Here is a 20,078-nt window from a genome sequence, read left to right on the forward strand (position 1 = left end):
AGCGAGAGAGAGCGAACAGCGAGAGAGCGAGAGAGAGCGAACAGCGAGAGAGCGAGAGAGCGCGAACAGCGAGAGAGCGAGAGAGAGCGAACAGCGAGAGAGAGCGAACAGCGAGAGAGCGAGAGAGAGCGAACAGCGAGAGAGAGCGAACAGCGAGAACAGCGAGAGAGCGAGAACAGCGAGAGAGCGAGAGAGAGCGAACAGCGAGAACAGCGAGAGAGCGAGAACAGCGAGAGAGCGAGAACAGCGAGAGAGCGAGAACAGCGAGAGAGCGAGAACAGCGAGAGAGCGAGAACAGCGAGAGAGCGAGAACAGCGAGAGAGCGCGCAGAGAGAGAGCGCGCAGAGAGTGAACAGAGAGAGCGAGAGAAAGAGAACAGAGCGAGAGAAAGAGAACAGAGCGAGTGTGAACAGAGAGAGAGAGAGAGAGAGAGAGAGAGAGAGAGAGCGAGAGCACGAACAGAGCGCGAACAGAGCGCGAACAGAGCGCGAACAGAGCGCGAACAGAGCGCGAACAGAGCGCGAACAGAGCGCGAACAGAGCGCGAACAGAGCGCGAACAGAGCGCGAACAGAGAGAGAACAGAGAGAGAGAACAGAGAGAGAGAGAACAGAGAGAGAGAGAGAGAACAGAGAGAGAGAACAGAGAGCGAGAGAGAGAGAGAACAGAGAGAGAGAGAGAGAGAAAAAGAAAGAACAGAGGGAGAGAGAAGAGAACAGAGAGCGAGCGAGAAATGGAAACAGCCTGTGTTTAAAATGCCCAGTGCCTTTTCTTCAGAATTTGAAGCAACCAACATTATCTTATAATCTTGGTTGTTCCGAATTGTGGAAGATGTCAGTTCAATGAACAGAACTAATCACCTGTGCATTTTCTAAGGGCTAGTTAGGCCGCACTGGAGCAGTCCCAAATATAGGTCAACTCGACACTCATATGAGAAACATGCAAGTAATATGGGAAGCGAGTTGAAACCAGTCTTTTTAAAAAAAGGATCAAGAATGAGAGCAAGTGTTGCTTTATTTCCTTTTCAAAATATTCAAACACAGAATAAACTTGAAGGTATTTTGCTTAATCTTCATCAAACAGTGCTCCGAAAATCTTTTAGGTTTCAGATTAATTCACCTTCACTGAGTTCAAAAAACATTCAACTGTCTTTGAATACTTGATTGACAGACACCGAAGCTCAGGTATCAGAGACATCACTTAGTGGAAGTTGACTAGTAAAATTGGATCCCTCCTATTGTATACAAAGGTTACACAGACTGGAATTCATGGCATAAAGTACAGGAACAAAATAGGTTTTGGAGTGCAAGACTACAAAAATGGAATTGGGAAATATATGTTGTTTCAAAACAAAACAAGCCTTTCACCCCAATTATAACAAGATAATTTTGAATGAGAGTTACCTGATCTTCTCGCTCAAATCCTGGTGCTTTTGGATATGTAGATGTTGGTGATGAAACACTGGATGTCGCAGGATCTGAACATAAACTATCATTAGTGAAATATTTGAGCCTACTTATTGGTTCAATAGGAGACAATGAACTGCTACTACCTGAACTTGAAGTAACTGTTGGGCTGCTAGATGATGAAACCTGAAAAGGGGAAAAACATTTAGAGAAATAGAATTAATTCTGACTGCCAAAAAAATGACAAGACAACACACTGACAGCCAGCTAATTATAATGGCCTCAGAATTGGGCAAATATTCAGCATAAATTTAAATACAAAACTCATCAAGTAAATCGCAACATTTTTTAAAAAGAACATTCCAATGTTTCTCATGCTGGGACACGGTTATGTGGGGTATAGGAGGTTCATTGACCTGCACTTAATGCACAAAAGCCTGTTCATTCATGGCTGCCAATATCCTAACTCACACCAAGTCCAGTTTACTCATCAGTCCTGGCTTTTTGACCTACATTTTGGTGCAACGACATCAATATTGAATAGGTGGCAAGAGAGTATGGCAAATCAGGGACAAAAACGGCATTTAAATTTGGAGGCAAGAAGCATGACTGAGATGGTAAAATGAATATATTTCATCAATCCATACATATAAGGCATGTGGTGCCCAAGCCGTGGCAACTGAGGTGAAAACGCAAAGCACTAGAAGGGTTTAAAAGTGATACAGCAATGGTATTGAACAAGCGGTCAGTACTAAATGGTGATAGGTGCTGGATCCACATAAGATACACCCAAGAATATTGAAAAAAATGAGTGTGGAAACTGCAGAGGCTCTGACAATTATCTTTCAACCTCTTCTAGATTGGGGTTGGGGCTGGAGAATAGGGAAATTGCAAACATTATGCCATTGCTCAAAAAAGGTTGCAAACATACAGACTAGTCAGTTCAACTTTGGTAGTGGGGAAACTTGTAACAATAATTATTCAGGACAGAATGAATATTCAATTGGAAAAATGTGGGCTAATTTAAAAAACATAGTATGGATTTGTTATGGGGAAATCATGTCTAATGAATTCCAGAAGATTTTTTTGAAGAGTTAAGAGAGGGGTGACGAGGAAAAGGCCATTGCTAAGGTATACTTGGATTTCCAAAAAGCATTTGATAGATTCACACAACGAGCTTGTGATAGGTCATAAACTAAGAGAGACAGCAGTGGACACAAAACTAACTGAAAAGGGAGGAAAGATTGTATCCTGCTTGATCTGGAGTAAGTTTTGAATTGGATATCTCCATTGTTTGTTATTGGGATCGTTGTTTTTCTTGATATACAAAAATAATATTAGTGTTGTTGCGGTTCTGTTCGCCGAGCTGGGAATTTGTCTTGCAAACGTTTCGTCCCCTGTCTAGGTGACATCCTCAGTGCTTGGGAGCCTCCTGTGAAGCGCTTCTGTGCTGTTTCCTCCGGCATTTATAGTGGCCTATCTCTGCTGCTTCCGGTTGTCAGTTCAAGCTGTCCGCTGTAGTGGCCGGTATATTGGGTCCAGGTCGATGTGTTTGTTGATAGAGTCTGTGGATGAGTGCCATGCCTCTAGGAATTCCCTGGCTGTTCTCTGTTTGGCTTGCCCTATAATGGTAGTGTTGTCCCAGTCGAACTCATGTTGTTTGTCATCTGTGTGTGGCTACTAAGGATAGCTGGTCGTGTTGTTTCGTGGCTAGTTGGTGTTCGTGTATACGGATCGTTAACTGTCTTCCTGTTTGTCCGATGTAGTGTTTTCTGCAGTCCTAACAAGGGATTTTGTACACTACGTTAGTTTTGCTCATGTTGGGTATCGAGTTGTTGTCTGAGCGTGGCTGTTGAGCACCCGAGCTACAAATCTTCTACCAAACTATGATATTAGTGTGCAAGGAACAAACTTGGGAGTTTGTGGTTGGAAAACAAAATAGAAAAATGGTAAACTAAGAGGACAATAAGGATGAAGTTGAAGTGGAGAATTGCAAGATGATGCACTTTGGTACAAAACATGAAGAGAGAGTACAAAATAAATGAGTCCAGACTAAAGGGTGTGCAGGAGCACAGAGGCCTTGTTATGTGCATAGCTCTTTAAAAGTGGCAGGATAGGTAGTGAGTACTGTTGATATAGTATTTTGTCATCTTGCCTTCATTAATATGGGCTTAAAATACAAGACAAGGGAGGTTATGGTGAATCTATATCAGACACTGTTTAGACCTCAGCTGGAATACTGTGTACACTTCTGAGCATCACAATACAGGAAACACTGTGAATGCACTGCAGTGAATGTACAAGAGGTTTACAATTACTGTTCCAAATAGACATTTCAGTTATGACGATAGATTGGAGAACTTGGGCCTGCTTTACTTGGAGAAGGGGAAGGCGAGACCTGTTACAAGTTATCAAAATCATAAAGGGTCTCGACAGGAGAAAATGGTACTTGATTGTAAAGGGATCAAGAATCAGAGGGTGCAGTTTTTCCCAAAGTAGTAAATGTGAGGCGAGAAATATATTTTCACAGAGTTAGTTTGGAATGAACAACTTAGCGGCAGGTTAAATTGAGACAATTAAAATTGCATTGATTATTTAATGAGATCAGTTGGCTGGACAGATGGTTTGCAATGCAGCGTGATGCCAACACCATGGGTTCAATTCCCACACCAGATGAGGTTATCATAGAGGACTCTTCTTGCTCAGGTTCCCCCCTTACCCGAGGCATAGTGATGGCAAGGTTAAACCTTAGCAACCATGTCTCTCTAAGGACAAAGGCAATTTTACTTCAAGATTATTTGAATAGAAACAACACAGGTTTTTGGGGAAAAGGCAGGCTTTTGGCTTTATGCAAAATAATTAGATAGCTAATAGTACATGAGTCAAATGGTTCATTCTGCACCATAACAATTCTGTGATTTTCCATCACAACGCAGAAGTATCATTGGTGAAAATAAAGGGAGGCTGTGTCTTTAAAATTAAGTTGGCAAAAACAATGTGCAATTTTGTTTGAAAGGAACTCAAATGAGGAAACTAATTAAACATTCAAGCTTAGATCAAGAAATAAGTAGCAACATGCTCAACCCGCAACCCATTCATTAATCACAAGGCTGTTTTAAGCTGCACGAGGTGCATAACAGCAGTGATCATATTTAGGTTATTTTGGCATCGTACTTCAAGATTTCATAACATTAAAACACTGACAACGAAACAAGATAAAATATTACATGAAGAGCATCAAATTCTGTCTCGTGTAGTCATGATTCATGTTGTACATAGATAAGGAGTTTGATGGCACTGAGATAATAATACATAATAGAGTGAAGGGGTTTACTTACATTTCCTATCTGTCCATTATTGCTGCCTGAGTTAATACTTGAGCCCCAATCACTTGCAGGTCCAATACTTTCTGTAGAATAAAGCCTAGCACTTTGCTTGGACTGAGTACCTGCCGCAGCACCTGCCTGCATCATAGAGGCGACCTGATTCATAATCTGCACTTCCTCAGTAGAAGGGATTCCTACAAAATAAAAAAGAAAACTTAAATTCACAACAGAAAATTCATACTGTACTTTATTTAAGAGTTCCAGTTAATTAGGAACAACTACCAGTTATTTAAGTGTTATTAATATGGAGTAATTAGCACAAATATGAAGTTGAGTATCAAAATTGCTGGCTGCACGTGCGCAAACAAGCCTGGTGATGCAGATTACTAGTTACAGTCATCCCTAAGCCAGAATGACTCTGGATGCATGATCATGCTACTACAGTTCATGCATAATAATATCACACTAGCAGCGTGTGCTTGTACGCAGATGACTGTTTGGAGGATTCAACTTCATTGAATAACCAAGGTCTGACTCAGGAGAAGACTATCCTTACAGTTGGAAGGCAGCAGGGATCTGTTGCTCGTTAGTGACACTGCACAGCCAAATGTAGTTTTTGCTCCTGCATGCTTCTTGCACTATATAGAGGTGGCATGCCTACAAAATACAGTAATTTCAAGGATATCAGAATAACCTAGACCATGTAAATGATGGTAATTGAAGGACTTCACTTTATAAACCTCAAGCTCATTCACCATGAGCTTGACTGTATGTTCACCACTACAAATCAGTTGTCCCATCACTGATTTACTTAATGGAGAAAATTCTTGAAGCATTGAATGCTTTGCCACAAGAACTCATTGAGAAAATGACAACTGTATTTTAAAGGACATTGAACAAAAGTTCAAAAAAAGCTTATATTTCTCTAGCACCTTAAGATTAGATTCCCTACAGTTTTGAAATATGCCTTTCAGCCCAACAAGTCCACACTGACCCTCCACAGAGTAACCCACCCAGACCCATTCCCCTATATTTAGCCCTCACTAACACCATGGCAAGTTAGCATGGCCAATTCACCTGACCTGCACATCTTTGGACTGTGGAAGGAAACAGAGCACCTGGAGGAAACCCACGCAGAAACAGGGAGAATATGCAAACTCTACCTAGACAGTTGCCCAAGGTGGGAACTGAACCTGGGTCCCTGGCACTGTGAGGCAGCAGCGCGAATCACTGAGCCACCATTTACCCCATAATAAAATTCCTCAACCCACTTCACAGGAGCATTATAAAACTAAATGAAACTGGGTCACTTAACTAGACCAATATTAAATCAGATACCCAAATGCTTCACCCATGGATTTAAGGAAATCAACAAGTAATTTGAGAGTCTGTGAAACATAGGAAAGATATGGCACAAGGTTTCAGGGCTATGAAACTGAAGGTTGAATATCATTCGAGGAATGATCAAAATCAAAGATCCTCAATAAGATAGATTTAGAGTGCAGATATTTTGGAGGGATTTGTACCTGGAGGGGATTGCTAAGATGTAAAGGCCATGGACGGATTTGAAAACATGAGCAGGAATTTGAAAATCAAGTTGTTGAAATTAGCATTAGTCAGCAGCTACAGAATTGGACTAGATGCAAGGCAAATCACAGGCTAAGTTTTTCATAACCTCAAGTTTAAAAAGGTTTGAACTAGTTGGCTAGTTAAGTGCTGAAGTTGTTACATTTAGAGATCACAAAGGCATGGATGCAAGTTTCAACAGCAGATGAGCTCAAGCAGAAGCAAAATCAGGCAATGGTAGGAGGTGAAAATACGCAGCCTGAATGATGATGAGGATATTTGGATGGAAGCGCATCTTGAGGTCACGTTTGACACCAAGGCTGTGAACAGGTATGAGCCAGAAAGTGAAATGGAGAAAGTGGTAAGACAACAGTGTGTATTAGGAATTGAAGACAACGACTTCAGTTTTCCTAACAGTTAAAAAAAGGAAATCTCTGCTGATCCAATACTAGATTTGACCAAGCAGTTAATTAAGCAAAAGAAATAGAGAAGTGGTGGTGAGGTAGAGCCACAGTAAAGCTCGGTATCATCAACTTAGTGAATTCTGTCTGAAAATCATCAAGGACTACTTTTGTGGGGGCTCTTGTGGCACAGTGGCAGCATCCGTATTGTTGAGCAAAGAGAGCTGGCTTCAAGTCCCAACTGCTCTAGAAATGTCATAATATGTCTGAACAAATTGAATAAAAATACCTTGGTCCTTCATTTATCTTCAGAAAGCTCAAATTTGTGTAGTGCAGCTTTTCTCTAATCATGCAAGCAGCTTTGTTTTGACCCTGCAATTCTAGATGCATTTCTGATCAAAAATAGTTCTGAGTCAACGTGATAACTCTGCAGCCACTAACAACTTCAAATCTAAGCTGAACAAAAACCTCAAAATGGAACAATGTGCGAAATATAGAATGGCAACGTACTTTCAACATGTGCAAATGCACAGAAAGGCCCTCGAGGACAGTATCCTGTCTGCCGCATATCATTACATTTTGTAGACTTGTAGATCTAGAAAGGAAGAAAAAGATTTATGACAAGAAAAATTGATATGTCATTTAGATGTTTAATTTCTCATTTAAACCATATTGACCAATTTCAATGCTCTTTGATTCGGCCTTGAACCCTCCACACTGACCTTGAAATTTCTAACACTTGATAGAAACAGAAAATAGAAGTAGCAGCCCTTGGACCCTACTCTGCCATTCATTTCTTTGAGCTTACGCCACCATTCATTATGATAATGGCTGACTTCCCAGCTCAACAGCCTGTTCGCATTTTTCACACCATTTCCTTTAACCACCATTGCTAAATCCAACTTCTTGAAATCATACAATGTTTGGCCTTGACTGCTTTCTGTGGTAAAGTTGAAAAGTGTGGTGCTGAAAAAAGCAAAGCAGGTCAGACAGCATCTGAGGAGCAGGAGAGCAGGAATTTCTGATGAAGGACTTATGCCCGAAACGTTGACTCTCTTGTTCCTCGGATGCTGCCTAACCCGCTCTGCTTTTTCCAGTGCCACACTTTTGGATTCTTGACTCTCCAGCATCTGCAGTCCTCACTTTCTCCTAGTTGCTTTCTGTGATAAGTGTCACAGCATCACCACTCACTCAATGAAGAAATTCCTCCTCATCTGAGTTTAGATTAGATTAGATTAGATTAGATTACTTACAGTGTGGAAACAGGCCCTTCGGCCCAACAAGTCCACACCGCCCCACCGAAGCGTAACCCACCCATACCCCTACATCTACATCTACCCCTACCTAACACTACGGGCAATTTAGCTTAGCCAATTCACCTGACCGGCACATTTTTGGACTGTGGGAGGAAACCGGAGCACCCGGAGGAAACCCATGCAGACACGGGGAGAACGTGCAAACTCCACACAGTCAGTCGCCTGAGGCGGGAATTGAACCCGGGTCTCCGGCGCTGTGAGGCAGCAGTGCTAACCACTGTGCCACCGTGCCGCCCACAAACGTTCTAAACGGTTTACCCCATATTCTTAGACCGTGACCCCTAACTCTGCTTCAAATTAAAAATGTTTGTTGCATTTAAGTATGTGCATGACTTCACTCGCTCCCTGTTGCTTTAAGCCCTAAATATCTCCAGAACACTCCAGCCTTTGTGTATCACTCACTTTAGACTTGAAGCAAATTTTTATTTGAGTGTGCGTGAAAACAAGCTATATATATATAGGTAATGTGCAAAAACTCATCTCATCTGATATGTAGTATTATTAGCTCCTCTTCCACATCATAGCCAGAATGGGGAGAGCTCGGTGCATTTTTTAAAATCAATTTTTCAATTCAAAGACATCTCAATATATATTGTGTCAGGAAATGTTCTGACTAATAACTGGCATTAGTAACCAAGTCATAGGCTATACTGTATATCAGTAAGTCTGACCAATGCGGAAACAGCAAAATGCTAAATGATCTTTCTCAATTAAATCTAATTTCTGGGGCTTTTTTTTTCAAAAATGGATAGGTTAAAGTTGCCGAAAAGTACCAACAGTCCTTCATTACTCAACAGGTTCTGGCTGTCCTTCAGTTTTATGTCTCAATTCCATCTCTGGATGTGCACATAAGTTATATTTTTATCACTTCCATTTTAGCACTCAGAGTTAAACATCTTACACCCTTAAAATGGAGTAGATTCACTGACGCAATAATAAACCATGAAGAATAATTATATAATATATAATCCAGCTTTGGATCAGAGAGCAGGAGCAGAAGATTTGACAATATTGCTGATTCGTGTTCCTGAAACAAATTCTCTCATAAAATAAAAACAAAAGAAGCTGTAAATCAAACAAAAACAGAAGTTGAAGGAAAAGCTCAGCAGGTCTGTCACAACTTGAATCACAGCTGCAAGTTTGCACCTTCAATTGTCATGCAGTGACAAAGCAATGTGTTCATTTTAAGATGCCCAGAGTAGGTTGCACACATTTCGAAAGTGTGGAATGTGCAGGAAATCTCCAAGTCTTTGCTTGCACTGTAAAGAATTTATTTAGCAGACAAAATAAATTAAGAAGACTAGCACAAGCATTAGCATTGGACCTTCCTCACACTGAGTCCAATAATTCTTAGACTAATGATCAGACGGAATACAGCTAATTGGTCAACTCAATCAACTGGTGTATTACTTTGCAATTCCTATTGGATTTATGAACAAATATTGCATGTGATGAAATGAAAGAGACTGCACATTTATATTGCTAGCTTCAGATTTACTGGGGATCACAAATACTATGCAGGTAACAAGTTACTTCTGAAGTGTAGTCACTACTGTTTTTATTTGGGGGAGAAAAGGGACAGCCAATTTGAAATCAGCAAGGTTTCACAAACAACAGTGAAATGATGACCAATGATTTTTTTTTGATGACTGTGGTAGCAGATGAGCCAAAGCAGAAAATTCATCTGTTCAGAGCCAATGCTGTTGCATGTTTTGCATTCTCTTGAGAGAGCAAAATAACTTCTACTCCAGAAAGCTGGCAGTAAAAGGTTAGAACTGGGGCCAACCTTTGCACAATTTTATAAGCTTTCATTGGCTGAAATATGCATCTCCAAAGCCAAACGCTACAGTTTCAGTCTGTTCTTATTTATAATTCTTTAATGGCAATAAATAAATTCCCAGTGAATGTCTACTACCTGCATGCAATTAACAGAACCAGTGTCTCATCTGAAAGAGGGCTTCTGTGACAATGCAGGACTCCAGTGAAGTGGAAGGGGAAAGTACTTCTATCTGCAGGCCAGTTAGTTCAGTTGGCTAGCTGGCTCGCATGCGTTTCAGAATAAAACCAACAGCACAGGCTTGATTCTTGCCCTGGCTGAGGGGCACGAGACCAGACTCCTCACCAAGCCCAAGAGAATGTAAGAAAATGGCAAACCATCACTGACAAAGAAAGAAATTGCCAAGGAAACAGATCAGGATGAAGCATCAGCATATAATAAGCCAAAGATGAGTGAGTAAGTGTGGAATAAATGGTTATTACCATGACCAGAAAACTGTACCCAAGTTATCTCACATCCATGTCATAATTCATCATCCTTAATCAAACTTCTCAAACTGTACATTTTACAGTCCTACCTCTGGATGAAATTGCTGCTCAGTGCGGGAGTGACAGTACTGGCAGTTATCTCCACTCTCACATTTTGTTGGCTCTCCCCATTCATCCCCATGTTTGACATTAGGACATGGAGTTGACCTACAAATGAAAGAAAGGAGGAAATTATTCTGTAGTGTACAGCAATTCAATGCATCCTGAAGAGGAATTGTAGAGATTGCCATTTGTGCATAAGCACAACTTTCAGTGTATGATTTGATGATATCTAATATCTTACACGGAAATAAATTTACCAAAGGAGGAATTTGTTAATATACTGATATCTATCACACTTTCTATTAGTTTACTGTCACCACTCATTGTGTGCTGGAAATTAATCTCACCATTCCTGGAGTTGTTACAAACATGGAAAGAATTAATCAAGCCACCGAAAGTCCCATTTTACCTGACTGATGAGCCCAGGTTAAAATATTCATCAAGCTTCTGTACTCAAAAAAGAAAAGCTATTTAATAAACAATGGCATGAAAAGAAACTCATTACGAACATATGTTACAACACAGCAGTGAACCTTTCTATTAGTTAATCCAAACACCCAGAAAAGCTCACCTCGCCTCATAATTTGTTAAAATATGAGTGACAGAGATCTCAACAAATTCCACTATTTTAAAAAAATCAATTGAAATTTTTTTTTCTCTAAAAGTGAACATTAAACAACTGAGCCCTCCTTTCTCTTAACTGCTTATTATCTGCCTCTAACTCGATAACAATATGCTATTTCAATAAGATACTTAATTTCAAAACCACTCAGTTGCTGTCATCTTCTGTGATTCCACTCTTCTAGCTGCTGAATTCACTGGGTCGTCTTTTTTTCCTTTTACTGTGAATGTTTCATATGAAAAGGTACCTTTGATAGAGAGAGTTTTCTGATTTCATGGAGAGCAAGATGCTAGATCTCCATGTGTTTCTAACTCGATGGCAGTTGCTCTCTTTACAATTTTCAAAACGTCTGCATTTTTATACCCCCAACATCGGATTGTCTCATTGTTTCAACGTTGGCAAAACAATGAACTCAAAATTGATTGGGTTTAAGTACCCTGGAGCAGAAATTAAACTGATTGGTTAAATTTGAATTATTGTCAAAACAGCAATCAAAACTCAGTTATCCAATTCACAGCCAGATGTTACATATTTTCAATTTTCCAGTACAATGCCATCTGGTCATATACACAGGTGCTTGTAAGCTCTCAGTTCAGAACAGCATTCACTTTCTCTGAAAGGTGCAGTACACACCTTCAACTTCATAACACAACTTTCTATAATTAAATGTAGCCTGCCTCTTACATACACAAACAAAAAAAAATGATAAATGGGGAAAGAACTTCAAAACACAAAAATAATCAGGAGAGTGTAGTTCTGACACTCGTCTGGATTACAGGCATTGACGGGATGTTTTCTTTCAGTTCCCTTCAAGTTCTTCTTAATGTTTCCACAACCTTGTTAAAAAATTATTTTCAACCTTTTGTTCAACAGTTGAGAAGTTGTGCTATGACATGGGAACAACAACCAAATAAAATTGGTCTCCCTACAGTATTCACAATACAGTAGAATTAAAACCTTTGGAGACCTTTAAAATTGACCCCAATGGTAAATAACCAAGCTTTGTGAATAATCATATCCAGACATGAGGCTGGGAGATCAAACAAAAGACTTAGCAATTTATTAACAATACAGCAACTTTAACGGAGCAAAATTAAACCAAGTAATTTGATTCGTGTCTATGACTTAAATCGAATAACTTCTGTTTTCAGCCCCATTCACACAAAAGACAGAGGCAAACACACAGTTAAGGAATAAATTTTGAACAAAGATCAAAACTGGCAGTTACTTAAGCTGTTTTCATGATGCATTCTTCCATAAACATAGATGATTATTTCCTGGTTGACTTTGTGAAGACTTTGCAGTTCACTGAAGTGGATTCAGTAACTTATAGTTTAGTTTCTATTCTTGGAACTTCTAATAGCTGATAATAGGGAGCTTTCAAATCTTCATGCTGTAGCAGCAACAGCTAAACTCCTTGCCCAAACACAGTCCAAAACTCTAGTTCCTTCCTCAGTTTAGCCATTAAGCTCCCTCCCTGGCTTGCTGGCATCAATTCCCAGGCACTGACCTTGTTAATAGCTTAAATATCTGCTTAAACATACTGCTTTCCCAATGTCAAAAATGTCTTTGGGATCCTATGAGCGAGAACCAACAGGTAATTAATACCAGGTCTGTCCTGACAAACAAAATGACAACTGTTTGTTTCTTTTTTGTTAACATAAAGCTACGGCCCACAGTCCAAAGGTTGTCCTCAGTTCACATTCACAGCTCCAAATCACAAAATTCAGAACAGAGTAAAACAAAAATAATGAACACTTAGTGCAAGTTCTAACAGTTGGAGTACACCTGAACAGCCACCAGACAGACAGACACAGTTCCAGCTTGAAAACAAATTACAAGTCCATCACTTGGTTAAAATAAAATGCCCCTGGAGACAACCAGAGCGCCAAATGTCTACCAGCTATTCCACTGCTTGAATTAAGCCATATTATACAGCCAGTGATTCCCAGTACCTCTATTTTAAAACTGCATCATTTTCCACAATCCCACATTTCACCAGTCTTCTCACTGGCATCTACATGGCAATATGGAATATTGCCCAACTACATTATGTTCACAAAATCAGGTCAAATTTAACCTGCTCAATTATCACCGAAGTGATGGAAGTTGTCATTAACAGTGCTACTAAGTGGACCTTTTCAGCAGTAACCTGCTCATTGACATTCAGTTTTGAATTCATCAGGGCCACCCAGCTCCTGACTTCAATCAAACCTTCATCCCTCTACGCTCCCAGATTAATGAGTTCGACACACGGAAATCTCCTTCCTTGATCTAAGCATGGATCGAAGCATAAAGCTCACCTCTAACGGGAAAATGAGAATGATTACCCTATGCTTCAAGGCCACACCTCAGTGTAGCATCAAACAGCCTATATAAAACTGAAGTCAACGGGAATAAGAATGAAAATTCTCAATTACTTGACTCAATGGAAGATGACTGTGGTTGTTGGGAGAACAATCATCTCAGTCCCAGAACTTTGCTACACGAGGTTCTCAGGGTTTTCAGTTTCATCAATGACTTATCTTTCATCATAAAGTCAGAATTGGGGACGTTCACTGATGATTGCACAATGCTCAGCAAGAGGAGTGACTCAGAATCACAGATGTACAGCACAGAAATAGACCCTTCGGTCCAACTCGTATCTGGTCAGCATGGTGGCTCAGTGGTTAGCATTGCTGCCTCACAACGCCAGGGACCTAGGTTTGATTCCAGCCTTGGGTGACTATCTGTGTGAAGTTTGCACATTCTCCCGGTGTCTGCGTGGGTTTCCTCCAGGTGTTCCGGATTCCTCCCACAGCCCAAAGGTTAGAGGAATTGGCCATGCTAAATTGCCCAGAGTGTTCAGGGATGTGAAGGTTACTTGCATTAGTCAGAAGTAAATACATGGAAGGGGAACAGGTCTGGATTGGTTACCCTTCGGAGGGGTTTGGTGTGGACCTGTTTGGCCGAAGGGCCTGTTTTCACACTGTAGGGACTCTAATTCTAAGTCTAAATTAATCTAGTCCCATTTGCTAGAATAAACCCTTCCTATTCACATACCCATCCAGATACCAGATACCTTTTAAATGGTGTTATTGTACCAGCATCCACCACTTCTGGCAGCTCAATCCATGCACATGCCACTCTGGAGAAAATGTTGCCCCTTAGATCCCTTTTAAAACTTTCCCTTCTCACCTTAAAGCTATACCCTCTATTCTGGACTTTCCTTTGTAGATAGTGAAACAGTTGTGCCCACTGTAAGAAGACATGGGCAACATTTGTGCTTGGGCTGACAAATGGCACACATCATATGCACCATACAAATGCCAGACAATGACCATCTCCATCGAGCCATAAAATTAATATCACTGACATGCCAACCATCAATATCCTAGGAGTTAATTGTTAATAAGAAACTAAACTACAGCAGCTTAATAAATATTGTAAATAACATCTCCGGGCTCTCCAAAGCCTATTCATTATCTACACAACACAAGTCAGGGGTGCTATGGAACACACTCAACTTGCTTAGATATGTACAGCTGCAGACTATAAACTAATTTCATTGAGAATTTTTTTTTGATTTTAACAAAAAGTATTTTCTCATTGATACATAAATAAAAAATTGTCTGCTTATTTACAGAACGTCAATGTCACTCAGTAGGCCAGCATTTATTCCTCATCCCTAATTGCTCAGAGGGCAGTTAAGAATCAACCTTGCTGGGAATCATATGCAACTCAGAACAATGTAAATATGGCAGTTTCCTTCCCTAGGACATTAGTGAACAAGGTCAGTTTTCCTAACAACTGGCCATGGTTTCACGGTCATCACTGGGCCATCACTTCCCCTGCAATACTACAAATATTATATATCCCCCAAAAACAGTAGTTTATTAACAAAAACAATGAAGATAAAATAAATTAAACCTAATTATCTACTTTGAACACAAATTCAAAAGATTTTTAAACACACAGTAAAAGTATAAATTGCAAAAGCAACACCTTTTGCATAGCGCTCAAATCACACTCCAGGTAAAGTGCCTCAAAATACTGAAAAATATCATTCGCACATCACTCAAACCAGAGTTCCTGGCTCAAGAACTTTAACAGGTTAAAATCACTTGTGATTTTAACTTATACACTGGAACTGCAAATATCTTTTCCTGGAGCTATTATATATCTGAACATAAAGTACTCAGCTTCAAGTAAACTCTTCAGGGCTTTATCCCAATACTTTTGATCTGGAATTATTCTTCTCTTCAGATCCTAGTCTATAAAACTACCTTCATCCAAGGATGTCTCAGGACAGCTCAAAAAGTCAAAGCAAAATTAAAAATAAATCTAAGCTTAGTGTTTCCTTTACAATTAAGAAAATCTCTCCAAAAAGAAGTTTAACCGTTCTTAAATGTTGTTTATTTTGTTCAGTTATAACATACTACCCTTGTAAGTACAAGCTACTAATTCTAAAGCTAGGCCTCAAGAATGGTTTTCATAAATCATGACCACAGAAATATTAAACAGTTAATTCTTAACTTTCAACACAAAATCCACATTACAAACGCAAAAATCCAAAAAAAACCAGAACTTTCAATAATTCATATTAAAATACAAATAAATCTCAGTCTCCATCAATCCTCCCCTAATATTTACAGACTGTTAAATTTCAAACCAGAAATTTCCATTTTCTGTCCTACTCTTTGACAGTGAATGGCTTCCCATTCAGCCGTTATAGTTACTACTTTAACACATCAGAATTGACAAAGCTTTCCACTGAGGTTTATGCCCAGAAAATGATGTTGAAAGTTGCAGACAAAGCCACTGAACAGTCAGTGAATATGATAATTTAATTAAAATGGAAACTTTTAGGATAGGCAGTTAAAAAGTGCCTAACCAGCTCCCTGCCAGATTCTTAACAAGCTCCCTGCCAGATTGCACAGAACATATGGTTGTGTTTTAATTTGGTATAAAAATCACAATTTGAAGTGATACTTCAAAATCTAAAAATAAAATCACTCAACATATGCTCTAAATATTACAAATGGATATACCTTGGCTGATAGTGGTGAGGGGTTAATGGTCAGATACAAGTCAATGATTATGAGGAAACAAACAGCCCTGCCTGCAAGAATAAAATAGATTCTTTACCTGTATTTAAATTTTCTAGGGTTCCTTCTTCTGTCCCGACTGTTATGATAATGAGGGCAGGCATAGCCTTGTCGACAGAGTCTAGGTGGCTTATTACACTGTTCGGTCTTATAATTTGCTAGTACAAAGTTTGTTTCTGTAAAATAAATATATTTTGTCATAGCTAAAATGTCCAAAATATCTGAAGTATATTCTGCACTTTTGAAAACTGAATTTTGTCGAAAAATTAAAAAAATCCATACAAGTGCATGAACCCACCCAATATCTCATATTTAAATATTCATTGCATTGCACTGAAGCCTTTACTTAAGTACATTCCAACATCAATATAAAAAAGTGGTATTATAATGCTTTTCATCAGCTATCTTGACAACTATACATTCTGCCAAGGAAGCATAAAACAAAAATATCATTCCATAAGAGCTTTCTTTAATGGAAAATGCAAGTGGAAGAAACAGTTCTGACCAATTTAAAAGAATTCTAAATTGCAAGAATAGAACTACGTGGTGTACAGATCTCACTAGATTGGTTTGGAGATGCCGGTGTTGGAGTGGGGTGTACAAATTTAAAAGTCACACAACACTAGGTAATATTCCAACAGGTTTAATTGGAAGCACACTAGCTTTTGGAGCACCGCTCCTTCATCAGGTGGTTGTCATCCCCATAACCCTCATCACATTTCACCCTACCACCTAGCTTTGTGTCATCAGCAAATTTGCTAATGTTATTGCTGATACCATCTTCTATACCATTTACATATATTGTAAAAAGCTGCGGTCCCAGCACGGATCCCTGCGGTACCCCACTGGTCACTGCCTGCCGAGTTTTTCCAGCAATTTTGGTTTTTGTTTCTGATTTCCAGCATCGGCAGTTCTTTTGGTTTTCATAGTTTCTTGCAAGGTTTATATTAATCTATTTCTCTAATTATTAGCAAAAGTTAACAAAGAAAAACATTAATATACACTGCATCACTTCAACAAATCAGACTTGCACTTACTGTTGTTAATAGCATGAAGAGACACAAAGTTTTGTTTATTATTGCATATTAATAATGGAGGCATTCTTACTAGACTCACCTATCCAGCAGATGGCAGTGTTTACTACTTGCACTGTTTATTGACTGACTGCACTAGTTAAAACCAAAAATTCAGCCACAAACGTACATGTCTCCTAATCAATCTCAACAATCTTTGAAAGGAGCAAGACCGCAATATTTCATGCACAAATGATTTTCAATTATGACGTGAACTCCCAAATTAAGTCATATCAAAGCGAAGCACTGCAGATGCTGCAAATCTGAAATAAAAACAGACAATTCTGCAAGCACTCAGCATCTGACAGCATTTGGAAAAGGAAAACACAATTATATGATACATTTGTTTATTTTAAAATAATTTTCTTCCTCTTGCCAATTTCCCCCCCCCCCCCCCCCCAGTGACCTTTTACGGCATTATTGCACTAGCTCTCTTGGCTATCTCCCAACAGTGGACATTTGTGTGCTTCAATCGTCAACTATAGCACTCTTTAACAGCAGGAATATCAGAGCAAACACTTATTCTTTCAAAATTCAAGACATAGATGTGCTTCTGCTTCCACCAGTAGGTAACAGGGAGTTAGAGTTGGCCTCAGCTCCACAACCCACATTGTCTCAGCAACGATGAAGACAACTCTGCAAGCAACTAGAATCAAAACTGGCTCGTATGTATTAGTTACCTCTTTACCTCTAGACCAGTACTTTGCAACTGCTCCTGAGATTTATTAATGGTATCTACATTTTGCTGAGTTTTGAGGTATTGGAATCACCCCAATCATTCAAGTCCTCCTGGTGGATACCTACCTTGTAGATTCTAAGGAGATCAAAAAGGTGACAATCTCCAATTATATATTAATTAATGCCAGAGTTATTCAATGGAGAATTAATCCTTGTCATTATTTTAAAATAAACATTAAATTATTCATGAAAGTTAATTGCCCCCAAGTAAACTTTTTTTAAAAAAATGTGTTATAATCAGTGATTTATCTAACATTAGAAGCATGCTGCAAAACATTTTCATAATTGTGCAATTCAGTTATGCTATAAGACATTTTGAAAATATCTTTTCTTCCTACTTATTCAATAAAAGTAATCATTAGTGGAATGGACCAGCATGCAGATTTCATGACCAGGTAGGAACATGGAATTTGGAGGATATCAGGACAAAAAGGAGAAGAATTTTGACTGAAGTAGGGCTCATAGCAAGAGATTTTTTGGGAAAAAAAAAGTGGTATTTTGAACTGAACAGGGAAACACATACATACACAGCACTAAGTAAGTGGCTCACCACATGACTTTCTTCATACATTAGTGAATCAGTTCTATTTTTATGGCAATCTGACAGCTTCACAGTCTGTCATTCTTAGTGATTTTTACGTACATAAACTTAATTCTCTCAAACTGTAATAGGATTTGAATTCATACTCTCGATTATGAATGAAGATCATCTGGATTATTTATACAAGTTAACTGTACACTTGGCTTAAAAGAGGTTTTAATGTGATAAAGAGCTGTACAAATATAAAATTTATGTTGCTTTGTACAAAGAACTAAGAAGATGAATACATAAAACTATTGAATTAACATGGAAAATACAATTGCACCTAGAGACAAAATAAGCTTGAAATGACATTTCATAAATGCTCCCAGCTTAAATGGGTCAAACACATTCCTTACCCTGCCATCTTGCATCTTCAGACAGCGTTTTTTCTATCATGGCTTGACTAGCCAGCACACCTGGCTGTAGATCAGGAAGGCCCTCTCCTGCCCCAAGCTGACCATTCTGCAGTGCTTCCTGTGCCTGGAGTTCCCTATAAATAAAATAGTGCTTTAAATGATTGGGTATTGGATTTTAAAATTGTGTGCTCAAATGGTCACAGGACTGAACTCATCTGGGACATACCTGGTCTACGTGGAAATTCTTAAGAGTTGGCAGGGTGGAAAATGGGGGTTAAGCATTTGGATGAACACAAATTATGGAACAAACATCCAGAGTGGATGCCTGTAGGGTTTTTTTCTTCTGGGGACTTGAGATAGGGAGGATGCTGCGGAGTATCAGTATTTTGGGTTCTTCGAGGTGGATTTACAAAGACCATGAAATCAGTCGTGTAAATTTTCTTTTATGACTAATACTTTAAGCTTCAAAGGGAATTCTAAAAATTCAGGGAAAAAGTCAATTATAGATCCTTTGACTACACAACATCATTGTAGTGGATTCTCAGATGTACAGAAGTTAGCAGAACTTTGAAATGAGTCTATTAAACAAGCTTGAATATACAAACACATTTCAATCTAATGATTGTTACAGTATAACTTGTCGTCATTCACTGAAATCACAATCCCAATCAGTAGCCACAACAATACATATTCAGGTACACAACATAATGCCATGCTGCATATAAAATCTACAATCCATGTTTTAACGTTTCTTTTTAACAGTGCAAATCTGCAAACAACCAACATATTTTGCATGGAAAGAACTAATTATCCTTGGGACAGCATTTTAAAATTAGGCTTGCTGTTTTATGGCCAAGAGGAGGAGGAGTTCTTTTGTTCATCAGATGATTGAAAGACTTTGGAAGGACTGGAGGTGCAGTCACTAAATATTTAAGGCAAAGGTATATATAATGTTGTTTGGTAAGAGAATCAGGTTATTGGGGAGAGGGAGATGGTTGATGGGAATGCAGAATTTGAAATACAACATCAGTCATGAACTTTATGACTAGCAGAACAGGTTCAAGGAGCAAAGAATCACATAGTAGGCAAACTAACCCTCCAGTCCAACTTATTCGCTGTGAAGGTAGAAGACAGAGGGTGGTGGTGGAGGGTTGTTTTTCAGACTGGAGGCCTGTGATTAGTGGAGTGTCACAAGGATCAGTGCTGGGTCCTCTACTTTTTGTCATTTACATAAATGAT

The 20,078-nt window shown here is 39.1% G+C and overlaps 1 protein-coding gene across 3 annotated transcripts in view; it reads right to left on the reverse strand.

Annotated features, from left to right (window-relative positions):
* Window positions 1–20,078, reverse strand: part of unkl (unk like zinc finger) — a 122,843-nt gene that overhangs the window by 46,815 nt on the left and 55,950 nt on the right. For 2 of the 3 annotated variants that reach the window (XM_072559548.1, XM_072559547.1), the window contains exons 4-10: window positions 18,840–18,973; window positions 16,130–16,265; window positions 10,368–10,485; window positions 7,208–7,292; window positions 4,743–4,924; window positions 1,551–1,590; window positions 1,402–1,475 (exon numbers count right to left, since the gene is read on the reverse strand). In XM_072559548.1, coding sequence (XP_072415649.1) covers window positions 1,402–1,475; window positions 1,551–1,590; window positions 4,743–4,924; window positions 7,208–7,292; window positions 10,368–10,485; window positions 16,130–16,265; window positions 18,840–18,973 — 769 coding nt within the window. Of the gene's footprint in view, window positions 1–1,401; window positions 1,591–4,742; window positions 4,925–7,207; window positions 7,293–10,367; window positions 10,486–16,129; window positions 16,266–18,839; window positions 18,974–20,078 lie in introns of all 3 variants that reach the window. The other variant, XM_072559546.1, reaches the window with a different exon arrangement.

The sequence above is a fragment of the Chiloscyllium punctatum genome, chromosome 40, assembly GCF_047496795.1.
Source record: "Chiloscyllium punctatum isolate Juve2018m chromosome 40, sChiPun1.3, whole genome shotgun sequence".
Classification (NCBI taxonomy): Eukaryota; Metazoa; Chordata; class Chondrichthyes; order Orectolobiformes; family Hemiscylliidae; genus Chiloscyllium; species Chiloscyllium punctatum.